This window comes from Macaca nemestrina, chromosome 15 (assembly GCF_043159975.1).
Source record: "Macaca nemestrina isolate mMacNem1 chromosome 15, mMacNem.hap1, whole genome shotgun sequence".
Lineage (NCBI taxonomy): Eukaryota > Metazoa > Chordata > Mammalia > Primates > Cercopithecidae > Macaca > Macaca nemestrina.
Genome location: NC_092139.1, coordinates 95,565,212 through 95,590,096, shown reverse-complemented (window position 1 = coordinate 95,590,096; position 24,885 = coordinate 95,565,212). Strand labels below are relative to the sequence as shown.

The 24,885-nt window shown below is 48.5% G+C and overlaps 2 protein-coding genes across 15 annotated transcripts in view; one reads left to right on the top strand and one right to left on the bottom strand.

Moving 5' to 3' along the window:
* Positions 1 to 16,813, top strand: part of LOC105495739 (tetratricopeptide repeat domain 28) — a 715,636-nt gene extending 698,823 nt beyond the window's left edge. For 8 of the 14 annotated variants that reach the window (XM_071080883.1, XM_071080886.1, XM_071080881.1 and 5 more), the window contains 8 exons: positions 298 to 1,018; positions 3,334 to 3,458; positions 6,092 to 6,323; positions 6,596 to 6,672; positions 8,448 to 8,471; positions 9,279 to 9,408; positions 12,843 to 12,950; positions 14,369 to 16,813. In XM_071080883.1, coding sequence (XP_070936984.1) covers positions 298 to 1,018; positions 3,334 to 3,458; positions 6,092 to 6,323; positions 6,596 to 6,672; positions 8,448 to 8,471; positions 9,279 to 9,408; positions 12,843 to 12,950; positions 14,369 to 15,996 — 3,045 coding nt within the window. In that variant the 3' untranslated portion in view covers positions 15,997 to 16,813. Of the gene's footprint in view, positions 1 to 297; positions 1,019 to 3,333; positions 3,459 to 6,091; positions 6,324 to 6,595; positions 6,673 to 8,447; positions 8,472 to 9,278; positions 9,409 to 11,883; positions 13,012 to 14,368 lie in introns of those variants that run through there. The other 6 variants (XM_071080884.1, XM_071080882.1, XM_071080889.1 and 3 more) reach the window with 4 other exon arrangements.
* LOC112429185 (uncharacterized) lies at positions 1,013 to 6,179 on the bottom strand. Its single transcript, XM_071080894.1, has 5 exons — positions 5,502 to 6,179; positions 4,965 to 5,142; positions 2,363 to 2,440; positions 2,017 to 2,203; positions 1,013 to 1,512 (listed from the first exon to the last, which is right to left on the bottom strand). Exons 1-5 carry the CDS (start codon positions 5,512 to 5,514, stop codon positions 1,318 to 1,320), a joined length of 651 nt encoding a protein of 216 aa, XP_070936995.1. The 5' UTR covers positions 5,515 to 6,179; the 3' UTR covers positions 1,013 to 1,317.
* Positions 16,814 to 24,885: the final 8,072 nt, after the last annotated feature.

The window sequence follows — 24,885 nt, the reverse complement described above, 5'->3', positions numbered from 1 at the left end:
TCCTGACCTATACCCGTCTCGGCCTCCCAAAGTGCTGGGATTACAGGCTTGAGCCACCGCGCCCGGCCCAATCCTGATGATTTTCAAGGGCTCATCACAGCAGGCGTGATTCTCAGTAAGTTAGGCACCTGTGTCAAAAAGATGTTGAAAAATAAGAGTTAATGAGGTGACTGGGGAAACAGGTGGATTCAAGCTCAACCAGCAGAGAGCTGGTCATCCCTGTGCTCACCTGACCACTGCCGAGCAGCCTGGCTGTTCTGTCTGACGGGTGGTCTGCTTTGTCCCCTCCCCTCCTAGTCTCACTTACGGAAGAACCCGCCCACATACTCCAGCTCCACATCCATGGCGGCTGTCATCGGCAACCCCAAGCTCCCATCAGCCGTGATGGACAGGTGGCTGTGGGGGCCCATGCCGTCGGCTGAGGAAGAGGCCTACATGGTGTCCGAGCTGCTGGGCTGCCAGCCCCTAGTGGGCAGTGTAGCCACCAAGGAGAGGGTCATGAGCGCCCTGACCCAGGCTGAGTGTGTCCACTTTGCCACTCACATCTCCTGGAAGCTGTCGGCCTTGGTCCTCACGCCCAGCATGGACGGCAACCCTGCCAGCAGCAAGAGCTCCTTTGGCCACCCCTACACGATCCCCGAGTCCTTGCGGGTGCAGGACGACGCCAGTGACGGGGAAAGCATCTCGGACTGCCCGCCCCTGCAGGAGCTGCTGCTCACGGCCGCCGATGTCCTGGACCTGCAGCTGCCCGTGAAGCTGGTGGTGCTTGGCTCCTCCCAGGAGTCCAACAGCAAAGTCACAGCCGACGGAGTCATCGCGCTGACAAGGGCCTTCCTGGCTGCCGGCGCTCAGTGTGTCCTCGTGTCTCTGTGGCCTGTGCCAGTGGCTGCTTCTAAGATGTTCATCCATGCCTTCTACTCATCCCTGCTGAATGGCCTGAAAGCCAGCGCCGCCCTGGGGGAGGCCATGAAGGTGGTGCAGAGCAGCAAGGCCTTCTCGCACCCCTCCAACTGGGCAGGTGGGAGTTCAGCCGGCTGCAGGTGCCTGTCAAGGCCTGGGGCTCAGTCCTCACAGCCCCCTGACTTTATTCTGCAAGTGGGGTTAGGGAGGGGAGGGGAGGGGAGGGCAGGGCAGGGCCAGCTGCAGAAGACTCAGGGAGAGAGCCTGTGTGCTGAGTTTTCCTTCTGCCAAATGAGTTTTTCCTACTATTAAGATCATCTTTGGACCAGGGAGCAACTGAACCATTTGCCATGGGAGTGTGAATGTGAAACTCCTCCTGATGTCAGTGTACACTGGATGACCCATTCCATTGCACCCTCACTTAAACCATGACTGTAGAAAGGAGTGTGTGGTAGAAAGACTTAGGATGGATCTAGCTCCATGTCCTGGCTGTGTGGCCTGAGATAGGTTACTTACGCTCTCTGAAGCTGTGTCCTCAGCGGTAACAAGGGGATGATGGTGGTGCTGATGACACCACCCGGTCCACATTTGAGAAGATCTGTAAGGAGTATACTGAATATTTTGTGAAGCTTCAGGCCCTGCATGTTCTAGAATACATTCTCTTAGTGGGCCTGCCTGGAGGGTCTAGGGAGTAAAGAGAGAATGTTCCTGTGACATCTGGTCACAGGGGAGGTGGGAAGGCAGGCACGTACAGAGCTGCCTCTCAGCTCTAGGCAACAACCTGCTTCCCCTGGGGTCCCTGTGGAAAGCTGCCCACAGCAGCCACTCAGAGGGCTCTGCTGTGCAGAAGACCCTGCCAGGCCAAGACTCACAGAGTACAAACCAAACCCTGGGCCTATTCCCTCACTGGCCTCTCAGCCAGCCGGGACTGTTACCCACATGCATCATGATGCGTCAGCCTGTGGTCTTCTCTCAGCATTGGGCCCTGAAACTCCCCAGGGTGTTACGAAAATTTAGAGCAAAGCAAAAGTCCCCCGCCCCCCATGGGTGACATCAGCCATAACTGCAAAGCAGAGTGTCTGAAAGTGTCTCAAACTTTGGGAAAAAGAGGAATACCGAAAATCCTGTTTTCTTAACATAAATCCAGTTGACACATCCTGATACTGCTGGTGTCATTTTCCAAAGGTGGGTCAGCCCTGGGATGGAGCCACAGCACTGCCAGGCCCTGTCAGCCAGCAAACAACACAGCTGCAGGGGTGGCTGCCTGGCAGCCCCAGGTGCTGGTGTCAGGCGTTTGGTCATGCTGTTGAAAGATGGAAACATTTTGCTTACTTTACAAACACAACTGGAATATTTTTCAAAGAGCTATTCAAAAAACAAAATAGAATTGTTCCTGTTTCTTCAAGCGGCTGAAAAGCATTTAGTTGGTCCAACAGGCACATACCCCACCCTGCCTACTCACCTCACGGCCATCCCTTGGTTCTGCCAGGCGGAGCATGCACAGGCAGGCACGGAGGGCTGCTCACCTGCTTCTCCTGCTCTTAGGAGACACAGAAAGTAGAGGTGACCCCTGTGGCTTCCATTATTGTCCTCATCACACAAGTCCTGGCAGTCAGAAGGGGCTTTGGGCCCCACAGCATCCCACAAAACCTACTGCAGGGCTTGTGGGGACCTGGCCCCTTTCCTGTCTCTGCAGGTCTGTCCAGTGTGCTTACGGGCATGGCATTTTGAAAAGGGTCTTTGTTTGTTTAGTTTTGTTGATAGATAATATAAGTCACAACTTTGTTCCAGATGAAACCATTTTTAGTGATGCTCTCCTATTACCTTTAAAAACAGCTCATTCTCTTAGAAAACCCTTTCCCTACATGATTTGGGGGCAGGCTGGTCCTAAAGTTGCCCGTGGGCTTGAGAAACCTGCTCCCCCAGGCCCTGTTTTGGAAGGCAATGTGGAAAGGAACAGTGGGATGCTGTGCTCCTCAGCCCAGTTGGTCTTTCCCAGCCGAGCTTGTTTGCTGGTTTAGAAATGGAGGAGTAGCCGCTCCCTGCCTCCCCGTGGCCCCAAGGAGGAGATACGTGCACCTCCCCTGTCCTGGCATGTCCCCTCCTAAAGGCCTGAGGATAGACACAGATGAATTTCACGAAAAAAAAGGCAGGTTTTCCCACTGTACTTCCCTTGGCTCCTTTCTGCAAAACAGCAGGCCCCACTTACCTGAACAGCTAAGCAATATTGATTATTAAAAGGAAGGGGGCAAAGGGGTGCCACATTCACCATCCAGTGAGTCAGATGCCCCAGTCTAGCCTGTGAGCTGCTCCCCTGCCAGGCCCTGCTCTTTCTGCTGGGTTAACCTTGAGGCATAAGTGAGCCCTAGAAGCCGGGGTGGGGCTGGGGTCTCCAGCCGCTCTGCTGAGGGTGTCCTCCTTTGCTCTCTGCAGGGTTCATGCTCATCGGGAGTGATGTTAAGCTGAACAGCCCCTCATCACTCATCGGCCAGGCCCTCACAGAGATCCTGCAGCACCCAGAGCGCGCGCGGGATGCCCTGCGAGTGCTGCTGCACCTGGTAAGGGGGTCGGGCACCCTGCACTCAACAAGAGCTGGCAGTGCTGTGCAAGAAGGAGAAGGCAAGGGTTTCCTTACATCGGGATGTGAGCAGGTGGAGAGGACATCATGACTGGGGCCATGTCCAGGACGGCACTGACCGGCTTCCGCAGACGTCCCTGGGATAAGCCTGCTTGGGAGACCCATGTCCCAGCAAAGCGTGATGCACAAAGTGGGCAGCATCCCCAGGGTGCTTCTGCAGACGTCCCCGGGATGAGCCCACTGGCTTGAGGGGTGGGCACAGTGGGTGATGCCATACAGGTGGCTGTAGTAGCAGTACTCGCCAGGACCCTGGGGGAAGGGCAGCCAATGACAGTGACCCATACCCTAGCAGCTTCCAGGTCATGTGGCTTTGGGCAAGTCACTTTGGCTCTCCGAGCCTCAGTGCTCTCATCTGGAAAGAGTGGTAACAGTTGAATATTTCAAGGTTATCATGAGGATTTGAGAAAATGCGAGTACTCGCCGCACAGTAGAGTCCTATTTTACCATCAGATGACTCCAGTCTGCCCCTAATGAGTCCAAGTTTGATCGTGCCCTTGACCAGCCTGCCCCAACTTCTGTGGAGCCCAGGCAAGAGCACAAATGGAGGGCCCACATCTACAGGTGTAAATGTTATCAATTGAGTCAAGAAGCAGTGACATCAAACTTGTTTCATCCTTCTACCTTTGGAACAACCTGGAAGGCCGTTTCAAATCATTTAGAGTGCTGTGCCAAAAAGACCAGCCCTAGCCCACCCCACATCTTCCTAGCCCAGTGCCAGCCTGGGGCCCATGCAGTGTGGGTGAACAGCCATGCCACAGCCAAGCTCCTTCCAAATCTGCCACAGACCCCAGGGCCTCCTTGCAGGCTGGTTGCTGCACAGCCTGGCTCCGTCCATGGTTAAGATGGAGGACCTAGGGCAGTGTCCACGCAGGCCTGGGAGCGAACATGTCTCCTGGGCTATGCAAACTTCTTGCCCGTGGGTTGGGTCTGATCAGGTCCCTCTGTTCAGACCTGTGGCACCTGGGCCTGTGCGTGGTAGCTCTCCATGCACTTCTGAGGAGAGTCACACACATTTCTTAAGCTTAGGGTCTCCTCAGGCCTGAAAGTAATCAGTATGTGAACACTGTGACGAGCAAGCCCCCAGCATTCCCCTAGTTGGCTCGAGGAAGCCAACGCCCAGGGTGCTGGGAGGCCCTCTCCATTGTTACCCCGTATCTGGAAACTGCCTAGAGCCTTTCAGTTCTCAGGTCCCGTCACCCGCAAAGTCCCTCTGTCCTTGCTGCCACTGCACACTGCTTTTTTGGGGTAGTGGAACTGCCTTCTCTACCCATTAGCCGCCTCCTCCCAGGCCAGGCCTCTTAGCTGCCCCCACAGGGCCTTGAGTCCCCTCAGGCCCATTTAAGGGTTTCCTCTTTTTCCTTGGTATTATCTCCTGGGGTGGATGCAGCAGTGTGGGGGCCATGGGGTCAAGTTCCCCAGCCCCTACCTTCTAACACCTCCTGGATATTCCTTGATCCAGTAGGCAGTGTCTTGGAGGACCGCCCTGCCTGAGTGACAGCCAGGGCTGATCTTCTGTCCTCCCAGGCAGGCTTGTTTCCTCCTGGCTGATGTGAGTACACACTTCCTCCTGTCTGGACGCCTGTGCTCCGGCATCCCAGTGTTTACTGTTTAAAAAAAAAAAAAAAGCCTCAGGTCATCTTGGACCACCCATGCCCCTCCATTGAGGGGACATGTGCCTCACAGGGCACCAACATCCCAGAGTGGACAGGGGTTTCCACTAGAGAGAGGCCCAGGGAGGCCCGATGAAAACTGTTTGCACTACTGTTATTTGGTGTTTTTTTGGGGGGGACGGGGTATAGAGCTGGGGTCTCGCTATGTTGCTCTGGCTTGTCTTGAACTCCTGAACTCAAGTGATCTACCCATCTTGGCCTCCTAAAGTGTTAGGATTACAGGTGTGAGCCACTGCGCCTCTCAGCTGTCCCCACTTAGCCTTGAGACCCTGCACTACTGTTAAAACACTCACTCATGTAGTTCATGCAGCAGTGACTTGGGTGACCAGCGTAGAAGTGCCAGGCAACTGTTCAGGCCCTGGATGACAGGAGGACACTTCCTGGTGGAGGGAGGTATAGGCTGCAGAGGCCAGTGCGGAGGGACGAAGGCTGAGTGGGAGGAATGGGGAAGAAGGGCATTGCCAGCCAAGACCCCATGATGGGGCTGGGCTGTGGGCAGTGAGGGGGGTCCTGAAGGGCCTGAGGGTTTATCCCTAGTGGGCAGGAGCCATTACAGGGTTTGAGGCAGGCCCCTGTGTGTTCAGACACATTGCTTTACTGTCTGTGGAGTGTGTGCAAGGGGTTGGTTTAGGGGAGGGACAGAATCCTTCTGTTGTACCAGCCCTCGAGGGCTCTGATTATAAAATCCTTCCCTTCTGTGCCCTCCCTCGCAAGATGCCTAGTCAGTGCCCCACTGTCACATCTTCAGGCCTGGCCATGTGGGCCACGTGGGGTTGCAGCAGTCAGCCTTGCTTCACCCCTGGGGCTTTGTGTACCCTCAAAGCCATGTGGACAGAAACAAGGGCTTGCCTGGGTCTCTGACTCACCCCCGATTTCCCCCCAGGTGGAAAAGTCCCTGCAGCGCATCCAGAACGGGCAGCGCAATGCCATGTACACGTCCCAGCAGAGCGTGGAGAACAAAGTGGGCGGCATCCCTGGCTGGCAGGCCCTCCTCACCGCTGTGGGCTTCCGGCTGGACCCCCCAACCAGCGGCCTGCCAGCAGCTGTCTTCTTCCCAACCTCTGACCCGGGTGACCGGCTCCAGCAGTGCAGCAGCACCCTCCAGTCCCTGCTGGGTGAGCTGCGGGTGTAGGGCTGGGGCAACAGGTCTGGCCAACAGCAGGTGGAACAGTTGGTGGCCTTGGGCCCCGCATTCATGAGGATGCTGGATCTCCCAGCTAGGAGCAGGGTGTTCTGAGAAATGGCAAGGGGTCCCAGACACACGTCCAGCTGTGCTGAGCTTCTGAAAAATGCCACCGATGCCGAGGATTTAGGGTTCTTTCCCCTGGGAAGGTTTTTGGGTGCAGAGGCTCTTCTGAATAACTTCTACCCTTTTTCCTTGGTTTAGGTCTGCCCAATCCTGCCCTCCAAGCCCTTTGCAAACTCATCACTGCCTCGGAGACGGGAGAGCAGCTCATCAGCCGGGTAAGTCGAGCCTGGAGGGCTGAGCCAGGGCCTGAGGCCCATGCTGATTTGGAAAGGCAGAGCAATTTGGCCCTAAATAGGAAGCTGTAAGTTAATGCAGTCTCATTGCCTTTGTGATTCGAAGGAGAAGATGAGGGCTGGTAGTAAGAGAATAGCCCTCCCTGGCAAGTGCTGTTTACCCGCTATTTCCATCTATGATGCCAAGGCATCCGTGCCAGCGGTGCTGCCCCTTCCCAGGATGATGGGAGGCCGTGCCAGCAGACACTGGCCACTATTGGCATTGTCAGGTGCACCTGTGGCCCTGATGAAGCTGTGCGGCCAACCCCAGGGTGAAGCTGGGTGCTTGACTCAGCGGGGCACAGAGGGGCAGGTTTGCATAGTGTTTTCACTGGGTGCTGAGCATCAAGGGCCTTCAGAGGATGCTTATGGGGCCCCTGTCACCTGTGGTCTCAGGGCATTTCCTGAAATCTCCATTCAGTGGTCTCCTGAACCTTGTCCTCCTCACCACCAACTTTTTCAGCTGATTGACAAGTGTTACAGCCACCCTCCCCAAGCCACCAGGTGTGGGGCCAGCCTGCCAGGACAGCTGCAGGTGTTCCCATACTTCTTTGATCAAAGTACTTACCATGCTGGAAAAAGATAGTCACTGAGGCAAAGCAGTGAACACAGGAGCAACTCTAATGCAAGATACTGCTTAGCAGATGTGCTTTCTTTTAGGAAAATACAGATCTAGTTCAGAAGTTCAGAGGGTTCCAGTTCTTAGCATCATGTGGGTCCTTTGCAGCTTGGCCTGGGAGCTTCTCAGTACCCATGCTGCACCACTGCATTCTGGCTAGTGAGGGTCTGGACCAAGCCCTAGGGGGACAGCTGTGGGAGCACTTCTGGAGGCTGGAGCAGCCCTTGAAGAGCACAGAGCTGCTTTTCTGGCCATTCTGGAGTGTAACAATTTGAAAAAGTAATATGTGTTGTTGTTAGAGATATTTGCCAGCAAATTTCACTTAAGCAGAAGAAATATTTCTATGGAGAAATAAAGCTGCTCCATCTAGTATTAGCCTCTGAAACTCTGAGTGCTACCTGGGGCTGTTTCCACATGGATTTGGAACTTAGAACCAGCAGTGACCTGTACCCTTGGCTGAGTCCCTGCTCATTTTGTAATAAGTGTGTTATGCCTGCTTGTTGAATAGCATCAGGAAAACACTTCTAGGATATTGCGTATTAAAGCATCCTGAACCCAGGCAGTCTAGAGGTCTGTGTTCTACAAAATCTGAAAGCCAAAATTATATTCCATTTGCAGGGCTGTGCTGAGAGGCCAAAAAACCCAGTTGCTTAATTTCTTTGCTTTTAATGGGAACACAGGGACTTTCTGCCTGATATGCTGTCGGGCCCTAGGGATGTGTCCCGAGGCTGCCCCCAGTGGTGGCAGCTGGTGGATCTTTCCTGGGTCACTCGGGAACCAGGGACTTTGGTTTCCTGAGCTGGCTACAAACGCCCGCTGTGCTCTTTCCCCTCCTGAGCCTCTACTGGCTGGGAAGGGAGGCCTGGCTGCTGCTGCCCCTGAGCCCCTGGATCCGCACGCGGCTGGCCTGGGTGTGGCTGTCGGTTCTCCTGTGTGTCCCCTGCTGACTCTTGCTCCTCTCCCCTCCCAGTCAGAGCCGCGGGCCTGGTGTGGCGCTTCCTAAACAGTGATCAGCTCATGTTGCATAACAGCCTGTGCTTGAGTCTAAACTCTCTTCTTTCTCTCTTTCTTTCTTTTTCTTGTAATCTGCTGGCCGAAGGCTGTTAAAAATATGGTTGGAATGGTGAGTACTACTTAAAGTAGCAACTGTTGTCAGGTGAGCCCCTCAACCCACCCACCCCCGAGTTCCCCTGGGCAGGCTCTGAGCTCGGGGTGCACGTGCTGTCAAACGGAGCCACACAGGCTGTGGCGCTCCAGGCAGGTGCCCACTGCCGCTGGCTCCGGCGGCCTGTCCCCTCCTCTGCTCTGGCTCCCCTCTTCCTGCTCCACCCTTCTTGTGTCCTTGATTGACCTCTTAAGGTCCACCACAACAGCAGGAGCAGAACCAGCTTTAAGTGAGTGACACTCTGTGAACCCACACACAGACCCCTGAGGAGAGGCCAGAGACCCTGAAATCTGAAAGGAAGTGGACACTCGAGTGGGCCACGTGGGTTATTCCTCAAGCTGTGAGGCTCTAAGATGTAACCAGGTTCCTCTTCGCCATCCACCTCAAGATCCCAAAGATGACTTAAGAAAAAGGGAGGTGGCCGGTCCCAACTCACCCCTTCTACTCTCCATGGCCTCTCCTGTGAGGCTCTCCCACACCTGAGGGAAGACATGAGGCTGGAAGCAGAACCCGGCCCCAGCCCCAGGAGGCCACACAGCCTCTCCTGCCCCACACAGCCTCTTGCCCCACTGCCCCATCAGCTTCCCACAGAGAGGACAGCAGGACAGCAGGTATGAATGCACCTGGAAAAGAATCTCAAATGCTACACTCGCGAGGGTCATTAGCGATGCCAGTGACAGGTGACATAAGAATAACGGGTCAAGTCTTGAGGAGGGCTGGAGGGGAAGGAGACACAGGGTGCTCACATTGTCCTCCCTTCCTCAGCTCCACCAGGTGCTGGTTCAGCTCCAGGCTGGCGAGAAGGAGCAGGACTTGGCATCAGCTCCCATTCAGGTCTCCATCAGCGTCCAGCTGTGGCGGCTCCCGGGATGCCACGAGTTCCTGGCAGCTCTAGGTAGGCAGAGCATCCTTGACTTAGTGGGTTCTTTAATTCCATCTTTTAAATCACTGCTTTTCCTCCTGGTTTCTATTGGGCAAAGTATCTCAGTGTCTTCTTAAATATTATTTAAAAATAGTTAACTCAGGCTGGGTACAGTGGCTCACGCATGTAATCCTAGCACTTTGGGAGGCTGAGGTGCGAGGGTCACTTGAAGCCAGGAGTTTGAGTCCAGCCTGGGCAACATAGGGAGACCCCATCTCTACAAAAATAAAAAAAAAAATTAGCCGAGCATAGTGGTGCACACCTGTAGTCCCAGCTACTCAGGAGGACTGAGGCAGGAGGATCTCTTTTTTTTTTTTTTCTCTTTCAAAAAAAAAACTTAGATTGTAGTGGTTTAGCAGGATTTCCAAATGGCACAAATGGCTTTGTGCCATTTCCTCTGCACTGTGATTTCATCTCTCTCATTTGTGCCCATTACCTTAAGATGAACCTGCTAGACTCTAGTATTATTGGAGGTCAAGTGTTATTAGGAGCTAAAGAAAACTAAAATTAGAGTCATAAGATAATAATGGTTTCAATGTTGTCCTCTGTCCCTGGGTACTCAAAACTGGCAGGAAAACAGTACTATCGAAACCACCTCGGGCCGGGCGCGGTGGCTCACGCCTGTAATCCCAGCACTTTGGGAGGCCGAGGTGGGTGGATCTGAATCCCCTTGGATTAGAAGCTTGGCATCCTTTACAGGTTGCATTACTTGGTTTTTTATTTTTTTCTAACTTTTTTTGTAGAGATGGGGTTTCACCATGTTGCCCAGGATGGTCTTAAACTCCTGGGTTCAAGCAGCCCTTCCATGCAGCTTCCCAGAGTGCTGGGATTCAGGCGTGAGCCACCACTCCTGGCCTACATGCTTTTCTTCTGTGGGTTTAAAGCATCATTTTCCTGGCATAAACATAGTAAATATCTATGTAGGCAGCAGCAGATGGAGGCTAGACTGAGAAGGGTCAGGTTCCCATCCGGATTCTTCTCTTGTCACTTCTGTGAGAAGCTGTAGGGCAAGCCTTGGGGGCATTGCCACAAGTAAGTCCGCAAGACGAAGGCACAACCACAACATTTTTTTTTTTTTTTTTTTGGAGACAGTCTTACTCTATTACCCAGGCTGGGGTGCTGGAGTGCAGTGGCACGAGCTCAGCTCACTGCAATCTCCGCCTCACAAGTAGCTGGGACTTCAGGCATGCACCACCCACGCCCAGCTAATTTTTGTATTTTTTGTAGACACAGGGGTTTGCCATGGTACCCAGGCTGTTCTCCATCTCCTGAGCTCAAGTGATCTGCCTGCCTCAGCCTCCCAAAGTGTTGGGATTACAGGCGTGAGCCACCGCATCTGGCCAAGAGCTCGCTTTATAAAGGAAAAGCTCTCTTCCTCGTGGAGCCTGAGCTTCTCTTTGGTGTGGGGGTGGTGGAGCCAGCCTTCCTCCTCTGCACACTTGCTGCTTTTGAGGTCCCTTTGCCAGATACATCAAGAATAGTACAGAAGGAAACATGGAAAATCTTAACACGGGTTGTCTCTGGTGTTGGGATTATGGGAGATGTTAGTCAATGTTCCAGTTATTCTCCGTATTTTCCAAGAGCCACTGATACTCAAGGGGCGAGTCAGCCTGCATGCATTTGCGACCTTTACGGCCTTTTGACTACAGCTCGGGGAGGACAGTGGTGTCTGGCAGGCCTGTCATCTGGAGAGAGGTGGCTGGCTCGCTCCCAGGGCTCCAAGGCTCCAAGAAATGCCCCCTTTCCAGTCCTCAGCAGTAAGCACACACCTTCACAACCCAGCATGGGCTGCCAGAGATGGCGAGGACCCAGTTCTCAGCAACCCCATTTGAATCATTTTGGTAAAAGTAGAGGTTTCTCATGCAAGCATTACATTGATACTATTCATTATTTGTTTTTAATGCTGAGTTCTCTGAGCATGTCTTCCTGTTGCTTTCAGGGACTGCTATCTACTTTCAAATTCAGAGAGGAAAACGTCCCATAGAGACCAGAATGCTCCTCTAGTGAACCTAATTCCTAAGGGAATGATAGTCTCCAAATCTCCGAGTACAAGTAAAAAGGCTGGCTGGCTAGGCAGATGAGAGAGGGAGGGGTTTCTCCTTTGGTGAATGTGCTGTGGCTGAGTCATGACACACACAGCATGCTGACAGTAGCATCGTGTACTACAGGCCCCTTTACTTTATCATTGTGAGGTCAGAGGAGAGGGTGTGGCATTGTAGGTACTCAGCACTTTGCAGTGTTTTAAGGGGAGCTCAGTGATCTACCCAGGGACCAGGGACTAGGGATCCTGAGTGAAAATTTTCAATGCTGAAGACTCTTCAGGCCTTAAATTCTTGCTTTGTGGTCCCCATCTGTATTAGTCTGTTCTTACATTGGTATAAAGATACTACCTGAGACTGGGTAATTCATAAAGAAAGGTTTAATTGACTCACAGTTCTGCATTGCTAGGGAGGCCTCAGGAAACTTACAATCATGGCAGAAGGCGAAGGAGAAGCAGGCACTTTCTTCACAAGGTGGCAGGAGAGACAGCACAGGAGAAATGCCAGACACTTATCAAACAACCAGATCTCGTGAGAACTCCCTATCATGAACCGATCCAATCACCTCCCACCAGGTCTCCCCTCAACATCCAGGGATTACAATTTAAGATGAGATCTGGGTGGGGACACAGGGCCAAACCACATAATCTGTGGCCATAGCATCTGCGCTTGGCTTCTCCCCAGGGAGACATACTTGCTGGTGTCCCTATAATGTCTCTTAATCGTCCACAGCTTGTTAGCCAGCCTCTTGCTCAGGAAGCTCCACGCCCTGTGTTACACCTGCTCTGAGTCTCATTAGAATCCTTAGAATTAGGGAGCAGCACCCCTGGGCTTTGGCAGAGGCAGAGAAGTCACTGCAGATTCCCCTTGTCGGCACTCATTTCAAAGCCCACGGGGGCAGACACTGAACATGCATGAAGGCATTGTCTTTGCCCTTGAGAAACTTCACCTTACCATGCACCAGCTGTAAATACTGCTCTCAATGCTGAATGGAGTGGCCAGTTTTTGTCCTGGACAGTCTTTATATAGACTGTACTTCTGTGAAAAAAATAGAAAAAAACATGTGAGTGAGCCTTACTCAGTTCTGGTCCATAGTGCTTTCCGTGAAGGGACAGAGGAGAGCCAGGCAGTGAGAGCCACACACACGCCAAATGGGGGCTGTGTAGAGTGGATGTTCCGGGTGGGGCAGCTCGACCCCTCTGCCACATGACCAACCTCTGTGCAGACAGGGGAAGCCCCAGGCCCAAATGCTTCCTGAAGGGCCTTGCAGGCACTCCATGAAGTTGCACAAGGAGCCCTACAGCGCTCCTGTTCAAGATCTGGAATCTTCCCAAAGGAAGCAGATGCTTATCTTCTTTGTTCCTTTAGGTTTTGATCTCTGTGAAGTTGGTCAGGAGGAAGTAATCCTGAAAACCGGGAAGCAAGCTAATCGACGGACTGTGCACTTCGCGCTGCAGTCCCTGCTGTCTCTGTTCGGTAAGAGCCTGCCCTCAGACCAGCTCTCCACCAGGGCCTGCCACGCTCTCCCTGGGGGCCAACACCAGCACATACATTTTGGGAAGCAGAAGAAAAGTGAATAAACATTTTTTGTGATGTTAGGGAACAGTTAGGGACTGTTCAGGAGCAGGAAACAAAAACTCCCTGCTCTCATGGCACTTGGAATGTATGAGGTGCTGGCAAGTGCTCAAGCAGAACAAGGGACTGGAAAGCAAGAGGGTGGCGGCAAAGCAGACGGGAACGTGGCGACAGGTGTGCCTGTCTTCTGTGGGGCCACAGGGCCTGATGGGAGTAGACCCTCAGGTCACGTGGGCCCGGGAGGAGATTTCCAGGCTCTGGGGACACACCCAGCCTGACTGATGTTCTTAAGGGCCGAGCTGGCTACAGTGGGAAGAACAAATGCTGGCTTGGGAGGTGGTTATGGTTTGCAGGTGGAACCAACGGGGTCTGCTGAAGGTCATGACAGATGGGTCACAGTGATATCCTGTTTTTTTTTGGAAGAACTGCCAAAATGGGATTGCCCTCTGCTGAGGTCAGGAAAGTGGCAGGAGGAATGGGCTTGAGTTCCATCTGGGACACATTCAGTTTGGGGATATCCATTAGGCACCCATGCAGGCAGATGGTATGTGAGTTTGGAGTTCAGGGAGAGGTCTGCATGGAGACAGAAACGTGCATGGTGTCACCCGGGGTGCGTGAGGGTCAGAGGGAAAGAGGATTGTGTCCTGTGGGCATTCCAGGTCTCAGAGTGACAAGGATGAGGAGGGGCCTATGGAGGAGGGAGGGGGTGGTGAGGGCAGGGTGTATCCCACTGCAGAACTGAGCAATGGACTCTGGATTTGGCACTGTGGACCTCATTGGCGACTTTATAAGAATGACAGGGACAAAAACCTGAATGGAGTAAGTTGAGAGAATGGGGGAGAAGCAGTGTGGAGAGCGAGTGTAGATGATGCCAGAGGGACTTGCTGGGATGGAGCTGGAAAGGAGGGCAGGAGATGTCAGAGACTGCTCACATGCCCCAGCTGAGCAAAGGGCCCCCACCCCAGGAGCACAGCCAGCCCTCCTCAGAGGAAGGTGGATACAAGGTCGTGTTGTTTACCCTGACCCCACATGTGACAGGGAGCAGAGTGGAGATGGGCCATGGTGGTGGGGGTCTGGGGGGGTGTGAGTGTGGCTGTGAGCTCTCCTAGAGTGATTTTGTCCCTATGTTAGATTTACTTTTTCTAACAGGACCATGTTTTTGAGGATTGTAAGATTAATTCAAGTGGTGTATATAAGTAGCTCTTGCATAATTCTTTGCTAGCTTCTATGCATATAAGGATGTTGTAAATTTTGGAAAAAAAAAATCAAAACCATATAGAATTCTAATTGCCCTTTGGGCCTTTGTGTTTTGTGCTTAGATTCTACTGAGCTACCCAAGCGCCTCAGCCTCGACAGCTCCTCCTCCCTGGAGTCTCTTGCTTCTGCTCAGTCTGTTTCCAATGCTCTGCCCTTGGGCTACCAGCATCCCCCCTTCTCTCCCACCGGTGCCGACAGCATCGCCTCAGACGCCATCTCTGTGTACAGTCTGAGCTCCATCGCCTCCTCAATGAGCTTTGTCTCCAAACCTGAGGGTGGATCAGAGGGTGGAGGCCCCGGAGGACGACAGGACAATGACCGGTCCAAGAACGCTTACCTGCAGAGATCCACCCTGCCTCGGAGCCAGCTGCCTCCCCAGACCCGCCCTGCAGGCAACAAAGATGAAGAAGAATATGAAGGGTTTTCTATCATCAGTAACGAGCCCTTGGCGACCTACCAAGAAAACCAAAACATGTGCTTCTCACCAGACCACAAACAACCCCGACCTGGGACAGCCGGAGGCTTGAGAGTCTCAGTGAGCTCCAAAGGGAGCATCAGCACTCCAAATTCTCCAGTGAAAATGACTCTGATTCCCAGCCCCAACTCACCCTTCCAAAAGGTGGGAAAACTAGCAAGCTCAGATACAGGAGAATCAGACCAGTCTAGCACAGAAACGGACAGTACCGTGAAATCCCAAGAAGAAAGCAATCCAAAACTTGATCCACAAGAATTAGCCCAGAAAATTCTAGAGGAGACACAGAGTCATCTCATTGCGGTGGAGCGTCTTCAGAGGAGCGGCGGCCAGGTGAGCAAGAGTAATAACCCTGAAGAGGGCGTTCAGGCGCCCAGCAGCGCTGCCGTCTTCAGAGCATCAGAAACCAGCGCGTTCAGCAGGCCTGTCCTCTCCCATCAGAAGAGTCAGCCATCGCCAGTCACTGTTAAACCAAAGCCCCCAGCCAGGAGCTCCTCCCTGCCTAAGGTGAGTTCTGGATATAGCAGCCCCACCACCTCGGAGACGTCCATCAAAGACAGCCCGAGCCAGAACAGTGGCCGGCCATCGCCCGGCTCCGACTCACAGACTTCCCAGCTGGACCAGCCTCTCTTTAAACTGAAGTACCCCAGCTCTCCTTACAGCGCTCACATTTCCAAATCACCAAGGAACATGTCCCCAAGCTCCGGCCACCAGTCTCCTGCTGGCAGTGCACCTTCCCCAGCTCTCTCCTACTCCTCAGCTGGATCCGCTCGCTCGAGTCCAGCAGACGCTCCTGACATAGACAAACTGAAAATGGCAGCCATTGACGAAAAGGTGCAGGCTGTCCATAACCTGAAGATGTTCTGGCAGAGCACACCCCAGCATTCCACAGGGCCAATGAAGATCTTCCGGGGGGCTCCTGGCACGATGACTTCTAAGAGAGATGTCCTCAGTCTGTTGAATTTGTCACCACGGCACAATAAGGAGGAGGGAGTGGATAAGCTTGAACTGAAGGAGCTGTCCCTGCAGCAGCATGAGGGAACTCCACCAAAAGCCCCTCCCAACGGACACTGGCGCACCGAGACCACCTCGCTGGGCGCACTGCCGCTGCCCGCTGGCCCTCCCGCCGCAGCCCCCGCGCGCCCTTTGAGACTGCCTTCTGGAAATGGCTACAAGTTCCTGTCCCCAGGAAGATTTTTCCCTTCTTCCAAATGCTAAAGCATCTTTTATACCCACTGACTCTGAGCAGCCGGCAGATGGGGGCCTGGCGTTTGCTTCAGCCGTTCCGAGTGCAGTCCCCTCACAGCCACCAGCACCCTCGTGATGCTGTGCTCTCCGGGCAAGGGGCATGACCACGTCCAAAGGCTGTCACACACACTGGTGGCTTTTCTGGGCCACATTCACCAAAAGCCAGGACTTCTATGGGGCTGGTACAGGAGGCTCATGGAATTTCCTATACACTTCACCAAATGTTTACCTTTGAACTCCCTGCTTCTCATCTTTGATATGATTCTTCACTAGGATTTTGTACAAAAATGATCATGGTTCTGGGGTAGGGAGAGGAAAGGGAGCACATATTTTGCTAAGAGGTATATATGCAGTACCTTTTATACACAGAAATACAAATAGAGCTTTTTCTAAGGCTTTCGGGTGCTGGTTGGGGGTGAGATCTATGAAATTTCTCTCAGTTGAATTCTACAGGAAAGTGTTATATTAGCCAAAAATGGAATAATGGTTTTTAAAATGCCAATGATTTGTAATTAAATTGTAGCAATTTTGGTCTCATGATAGTGTAATATCTCAGCAACAATGCAATAATTCACATTGAAACAGCGCTTCCATTCTGAACTCTCCTCTGCAAATGTCCTTTGGGTCCCGCTGTCAACCAAACTTGAATTTTCTTAAAAAAAATTATGTAACTTTTATCCAGGCATTTTAGAACTATGCAATTGTGATTTAAAATGCAACTTTGTGCTTTTAAAACAGTATTGACCTTTTTTGTATATGGATAAACAACTTGGTTTTATTATCAATAGTACTTTGCATTTATAGCTATTATTTTTAAAAGCTCAGAAAGTTTTTTAAAATGTCAAATTTTGAATAGTCATCAATAAGTAATTACCAAGTTTGGAAGGAAAGGTTGAAATGACTCAGTTTCCTTATAAGCAAAAAAAAAAAAAAAAAAAATTTCCAAGGCTAACTAGATTTATCCCGCCTTCCAGCTCCTGTTCCCTTTTATTAGCTGTTGAATTTTATTCTCTTTTCCCAACTCCAGGTCCCTCAGTTGTCTTATATCTAAATCTGTTGCCAGGTCCCCACAATTCCAGCACCTGCCTCTGTGAGCTGCCCCCCAAAACCCTCACCTTGGCCCTGGCCAGCCTCCTGTGCTCCTACTGTCTGAAGGACTGGCCCCTCCCCCACCACTGAAGCCACACGTCCAGATCCTAAGCAGCAGGGCCATCCCGGATTATGGCCAACCAGGGAGAAAGAGATACATCTTAAAAAGTGAAGGTGGACTTCTTTTCCTACAGCTCTGACGGTAACTTAAATTGTTGCCAGCTTGAGGCAAGACAAGGGAATCATCTATTTAGGGGTAACCATTAATTTATTTTAATAAAGAAAGGAAATGCTGAAAGTCGTATTAGTACTTAGTTGGAGAATTTAGATAAGTATCTTTCAGGTAATTCTAAAATAAAAATCCTACCCACCTCACTACGGGGTTCCTCATGAAGGTGGGCGGCCACCTGGCCCTGGGCCACCAGCAGCACATGGAGCAGACCTGAGGGGCCTGGCAGGGGGCACTGACCTCAGGATCCCCAAGTGGGGGTTTTAACCATGGGTAGGATCTCAGCTTCTGAGCATACACTGACAGTCTCACCTGTTCCTCAGTGTACTCCTCTGAAAAGAAGAATAATATTTATCCAGTCTGTGTTCTCCTGAGCTCCATCCTAGGGGTTTTTAATTTAACCAGCAGCCATGTTGACAAAAGGCAACAATAAGCATGTCACATTCTAGCCCTGATCCCAACACTGAAAGCAAAGTACTTTATAAAGCAGCCAGCAATTATGAGGGTTTCTTTATGTTAGTAGGGGAAAAAATGGTAATAAAAGTACCAGTGTAGCAAGTGAAGACCAAATTTATAGCACTGTGCATTAGACAGCAAAATCAGGTTCTTAACAATGAAAAGTAAACCTCAAGTTTCTAAATCCATATGCAGATGGTTAGGCTGTCCCTCTCTTAGCAAATCTCTCAGCCTCTTTCTTTCCCAAGTGCCAAGGATCCCTGGAGTAAAGCTCTGGGGTCTGTGCTCTCCTTCCATGAGGGGAAGGGTGCCGCCCTACTTGCCCCTCTCTAGCAAACACCCCCACCACCCTGCCACTTCCTGTGGTTATTGAGCCAGTTAGGAGGACTCATGGACTCTAACCTGGTTTTAGTCCCATGTACATTATTGTTTTAGGTTTCATATTGAAGAGCCAAATGGTTTATGTGGTTTTATTCTGTCTTAGATATAAGTTTCAAGGAAGGGAAAACAAAAGTGATAAAATGATAGACCAGTCTAGAGGCCACTGTAGAGTCACCGCCACTTTATGTGTATGTCCATCTTGGTGTTCCTATATGAGTAAAACGGATGTAAAATCATAAAATCAAAGTGAACGTTTCAGGCTACACTGAAAAAAGTATGCACTTAGAATTAAGGGAAATTGCGTAATTCACCAAGATTTCTTTGTGTACATCAGGAGTTGGCAACTATGACCCACAGGCTAAGTCTGGTCAGCGGTATGGTTTTTCACAGCCATGAGCTAAGTTACCTTTTTAAAGGGTTATATAAGTAATTACATAATATTCTTGATTTTGCCTTTGGCCCACACCACATAAAATATTTAATACCTGGCCTTTTTTTTTTTTTTTTTTGAGACAGAGTCTCACTCTGTCGCCCAGGCTAGAGTGCAATGGCGCAATTTCGGCTCACTGCAACCTCTTCCTCCTGGGTTCAAGCGATTCTCCCTGCCTCAGCCTCCTGAGTAGCTGGGATTACAGGCACCCACTACCATGACCTGCTAATTTTTATATTTTTAGTAGAGACGGGGTTTCACCATGTTGGCCAGGCTGGTCTCGAACTCATGACCTCAGGTGATCCACCCGCCTCGGCCTCCCAAAGTGCTGGGATTACAGGTGTGAGCTACCGCACCCGGCCAATACCTGGCCTTTTAATAAGTTTGCTGACTCCTGGTATAGATGACAGAAAATGGAATAATGTTTTGTTTCTCCAGTCTAGGAAGAGCAAGTCAGGTAGTGGATAGACTGACTGGCGTCCGGGAAGCCTGGGTATGTAAGGGCCACGTGGATGAAGCAAATGCCTCCTGCATAGCCCTTGGTTCTTTGTCCCACTTGGGAGGAGTCCATGGATGTGGGTAATATTTACAAAACAATTTTTGGCTTACCATTTGCAGAAAGCATTGCATATATTTAAACTGGCATGTCCCACCCTCTGCTACTCCATCAGATGTAAATACAATGACGATAAGCCGTACAACTCCCCTCTCTTAGAAACCTCAGCAGGACCACAGAGCAAGGGAGTCAAAGCTTTCTTAATTCTCTCCAGTAAATGACTCAACTAATTTGATTTTTTAATTAAGTCAAAATACCAAGAGAAAAATTGCTACTAAAACTTACATTTTGAGCCACACTGATGTGCAGCACAAAATGAAATAGTTTTCACCTCCATTCCATTTTTTAAAAATTCACGGTCCACACTGAAACTTGCTGGGTTTTAGCAGGAGACGAAGGTGCCACCCACGCTGTCCTGATCCTGCTTTCTCCAACCCAGTGACCTCCAGCACATGATCACTGCAGCCAGTCCCGGCCATGCCGATCCCGCCACCTCCCGGCCACACACACTTGCAGACCCACAAAAAGAACTGTAGCCTTGAGAATTTCAGTTCAGGTTGGAAAAATGCCATGCAATAATCTGGTTTGCTTTCAGTAAGTAGGCAACAAGTGGAAACTGTATAATTTTCATCACCTATTCTGCTGTTCTATCTGAGTGTACCTTTGGTTTGTGAACTGGGCCCTTGTTTGTGCCACATCCTTCAAAGATGTTTCCTGTCAGGACACCTGTGGTCCCGCCCCTCCTCAGATACCTTCCCAGTGGCATTCACGTTCCTTATATGCAGTGTTAGCCATCTTTGGCCTACGTGGACTTTTTTTGTAAATTACACGGTTTCCAGACATTAAACTTTTTATATTATGAAATTTACCATGTAAAAAGAACTTCATATTTTTATTGAGATTGCTAAGGCACTTGGCCTTGCTCCTTTGTGATTTTCAGTGTCTATTAAAGCATGAGTTCTCTCGGTTTTAAGTGCTGTATCTGGATCACTTTCTCACCCTTTCCACACTGTCTAGATTTCTTTGCAGCACATGGAGTGGCCGTGTGTCATTACTGAGCACGTATCTCTCTAGTTTTATCCCCATCTCTACACCATAGCCTCACATCCACCAAGCAGAGAGCACAACCGTGCATGCAGCAGAGCTGTCCCGCATGTCTCTGGTCTGGGGACACTGTCGGTGGGGGGTGATTTAGACGCTACTAATAGTTGGAGGGCCAGAAAGTTCTACAGTTGAATACATATTTCAACAAACAAAAACAGTTCATCACCACCAGATCCCTATATCATCTAACGAAACTTCCAAGGTAGTATTTCAGAAAGAAGGAAGATAATTCTATATGCAAAAGTGTAAGAAGCATGAAGGAATAGTGAAGAACTGGGTAAATGTGAATAAATGAACACAAATATTGCCTTTATAAAAAGAGTAATGTCTCATTTGGATAACAAGAAATACTAGACAATAATATGTAAAACAAGTGAGTTAAAGTGCTGTAAGTTTAGGAACAAATTGTAGATTACTTTTAGAGTAAGCTAAATATATGTAGTTCCACACACAAATCGAAGTAGAGGGTTATACTTCCAAACTAGTTAGTGGAAGAGAAACAGATTCATTTTGTAAAACCCTGGTTGATGTAAAGGAATAGAAAAAGGAAGGAACAGGCCCGGCGCGGTGGCTCAAGCCTGTAATCCCAGCACTTTGGGAGGCCGAGACGGGCGGATCACAAGGTCAGGAGATCGAGACCATCCTGGCTAACACGGTGAAACCCCGTCTCTACTAAAAAATACAAAAAACCTAGCCGGGCGAGGTGGCGGGCGCCTGTAGTCCCAGCTACTCGGGAGGCTGAGGCAGGAGAATGGCGTGAACCCGGGAGGCGGAGCTTGCAGTGAGCCGAGATCCGGCCACTGCTCTCCAGCCTGGGTGACAGAGCGAGACTGCGTCTCAAAAAAAAAAAAAAAAGAAAAAGGAAGGAACAACAAAAACCATCTAAAAGGACAAATATAAGATGAACTTGTACATTTTCAAATAACTAAAAGTATAATTGGTTTGTTAGTAACACAAAGGATAAATGCTTGAGGGGATGGACACCCCATTCTCCACGATGTGATTATTATGCATTGCACGCCTGGATCAAAACATCTCACATGCCCCATAAATATATACATCTACTATGTTCCCACAAAAATTAAAATAAAAAAAGACAAAAGAAAAATATCAGTAATCATTATAAATGTAAGTGAACTAAACAATTAAGCAGTAGATTGACAGATGATGGCAATAAGCCACATGCTCTTTAAAAAGCTATATGCTATTTGAAAAGAAAATCACCAAAGCATAAAGGCCCCAAATGGCTGATAGTAAAAGGCTTGGCAAACTAGATATTAAAATAAGAGGCACTAATAAAAACCAAGATCCACCTCCTAATGATAAACTTAGCAAAAGGGCAAAATTCTAAATTTGTATGCAGCTAACTATATAGCCTCCAAATTCATGAAGAAAATTTGTTTTACAAGTTTGAAAAAACATTATCATAATGGGAGGTTTTAAGCCGCTACTCTCAATAATTGATAGATCAAGCAGACGAAAAGTTAGAAAGCATGTGGCAGGTTTAAACAACTCTGTGAACAGGCTTCTGAAATGCAGTTATGGAGAACCCAGTCTCGGATAGTGAATCCACTGTCTTCACTTGCACATATGGACTATGTCATGAAAATAGACCATGCACAGGCCACATAGCAAGTCTCAGCAAATATTGAAGAATTACTACCACATAATCAGAGCACAATACAATTAAGTCAGGCATCAATAACAAGAGGATAACTAAAAAGCAGCCAATCACTTAGACATTTTAAAATGGACCACATAGCAGACAACCCATGGAAGAACTCAAAATAGAAATGGGAAAATACAACATATCAAAACAGATGGATACCTCCAGACCTACAGGACAGTGGTGTTTATTTTTTCTATACTCGCCTAGAATTTGCACAGTGGATTAGAAACATTATCACTTTCACCCAATAAAATAAAATTACAATTATTTTTATTTCTGCGTACATGGTATTTTCAGAAAATGTATACATTATATGTGTAAAGAATAAAATTATAATTCCATAAAACTAGTAGAATACAACATATTAAAGAAAGATGTATAGCCCTAAATGTTTAAATTCAAGGGTAATATTTAAATTATGTAACTACAAGAACCCCAAGCGACCAAGAAGGACACTGGTGCTGTGACACTAGAGTACCGAGGTATGCTAGGAAAGAACAAAAACTACTTACTGAGCTAGGTGACCCAGAAGTTAGAAAAAGAATAACAGAGAAAATAAAAGAGGAAATAAGAAAGGCCAGAAATATGACAATATAGAAGAAATAAAAGAAGACAATATAGAAGTTTAAGAAGGGCAAAGTTTGCCAAAAAGACAACTACACTGATTTCTAGGAACAGTAATCGTGTATGCGCATGTGTGTGGGCGTGCGTGCCTTTGAGTCAGAAAGAGGGAAAAGGAAGGAAAATGGGCTATAACTAAAGATGCAGCCGAGATCAAAGAATAAGAAAACGCTACGAACGATTTTATGCCAATATATATGAATGTACAAAATATCGCCTTTCAGGGTCCAGGTGCATACATGCAGTGGAGGTATCTAGAAATGCTGGGAATGAGGGCTCTCAAAGGCGGAGTGGTATTAGCGTTAAAGTGAGTCATTTGAGGCGGAGTGGTATTAGCGTCAAATTCTCAAAGGCGGTAGAATTAGCGTCAGGAGCGGGATGTGGGCGACTGTGACTTACAATTCGTTTATATATCTGAACTACTTCATAACAAATTTAAGAACAAGTGAAAAATATAGCCATTACACAATAATTAGATTATACAAACTTTTAGAAAAAGATATTAAAAGTTTTGAAAAAAGATAAAATGCCAAAATTGATGTAAGAAGGAAAAGAAACTTAAACTAAAATGGTAATCATTTTAGCCTTATTTTTGCCCTTATCCAACTCTCCAAAAAATAGCAGGCCCAAGCGGTTTTATGTGTATTTCACCAAACTTTTAGGAGTTTTTTTCAGTTAGTCTCTCTTTTCAAAATGAACTGTTTAGAAAATATAAAACAATGTCCAAATCATTTCATAGATGACATCCTTAATTCTGAAACCAATGAATAGTATAGGAAAACAATAGGACCATTCCATGTGTGAACCTAGACATAAAAATCCTAAAGAAAATATTGGCCATTAAATCTCTGCATTTTATTATTTATTTACTTTTAGATATGGGGCTCTCACTATGTGGCCTAGGCTGACCTCAAACTCCTTGGCTCAAGCAATCCTCTTGCCTCAGCCTCCTGGATCAGCTGAGACCTCAGGCACGCACCACACCCCCCAGCAAACCTCTGTATTTGAAACCTAAGAAAACACAAACTGAAAAGTAGATCTATGTGTTAGTGACTTGGGAGTGTTGGTCTTTGCTAATATACACAAAACTGGTATTCCTAAGAGACCAGAGCTCTGGCCCTAAAGGGATACCTATAAACACATTCATATGCAGAAAACCTTATATTAGGCATGAAATTCTGGAGAACATTTTGACCCTGAGAACTGGGGTGGATGAGTTCTATGGTTTATACTATAATTATACAAGAGGCAAAATCTATTATCTTCCCATTATAAGAAAATAAAATTTGTATGTCAATGTAAAGGGAATTCCAAGTGGTTCTACCATTTCTTAAGACACAGTATAAGAACTATACCCTGCCATTGGTGTTAAAGTAGACTTTTACTTTAGTATAATACAATCATCTACAGATTACATCTAAGTATGAAAGGTTAATGAGGCATAATGCAAGGATTTATGAGCACAATAGTGTGGGCCCCAATTCTTTAGGAAATCCAATTTATGTTCCCTGTTACTGCTAAAGAATTTGTATATTCCACTGTAGAATACATATTTTGTTGGACACGTCCTTTGAAGGAAAGAATGGCCCTTAATGAAGATTTGATTCTGTGCTTCGGGATCTGAGTTGACAGCTAATACGAAAGATGGTTACAAGTAGGACTGCTCTTAGCTATTGCAGCTACTTTTAGGATTCTAATGCTTGATTTATAGTCACTTTGTTGTCTTGCTTTTAACCTTAGATGTTCTGGACAGGGGCCGCAGCTCGGTACCTTCCTCTATTTAAAGCCTTTCTCTAACTTTCCCAATGAGCATGCATGCTTACAGCCTCTAATACTCCTAAATAATGGCAAACAGCAGGGAACTGACAGGCTAATGCTGCATCCACTCCAGCAAATGAGGCCAAACATCTGGAGCCAAACACATTAAAGGGACACATTGGCATTAAGGAAACATTTTGCTTTTCAAATGCATTTCATCCAATCTCAAGATATTTATTAAATTTGTAGCAGTTATGCATTTGGGCTTCAGGGAATAATAATATTCTTAAGTATATAAATATTGTCAATATATTTACTTAAAAGAAAAAGTTTTAAGCTTTAAATCCCAGGAGCAGAACTCAAAGTCTCTACTTTTAGACTTTTAGTTAATTAAGATAGGTAAAGGAATTTGAATTCTGATTTGCCTGGCAGCATTTTGCCAACAGTCTAATTCTTTTTTTTTCCCTGTACAGATCTTCTTGAAGTATAGCCATTTCATTCTAAACCAAAAATGCAAAAGATAAAATTAATATGTGGTCAAAATGAAAAAGGCAGTTCTTATCTAT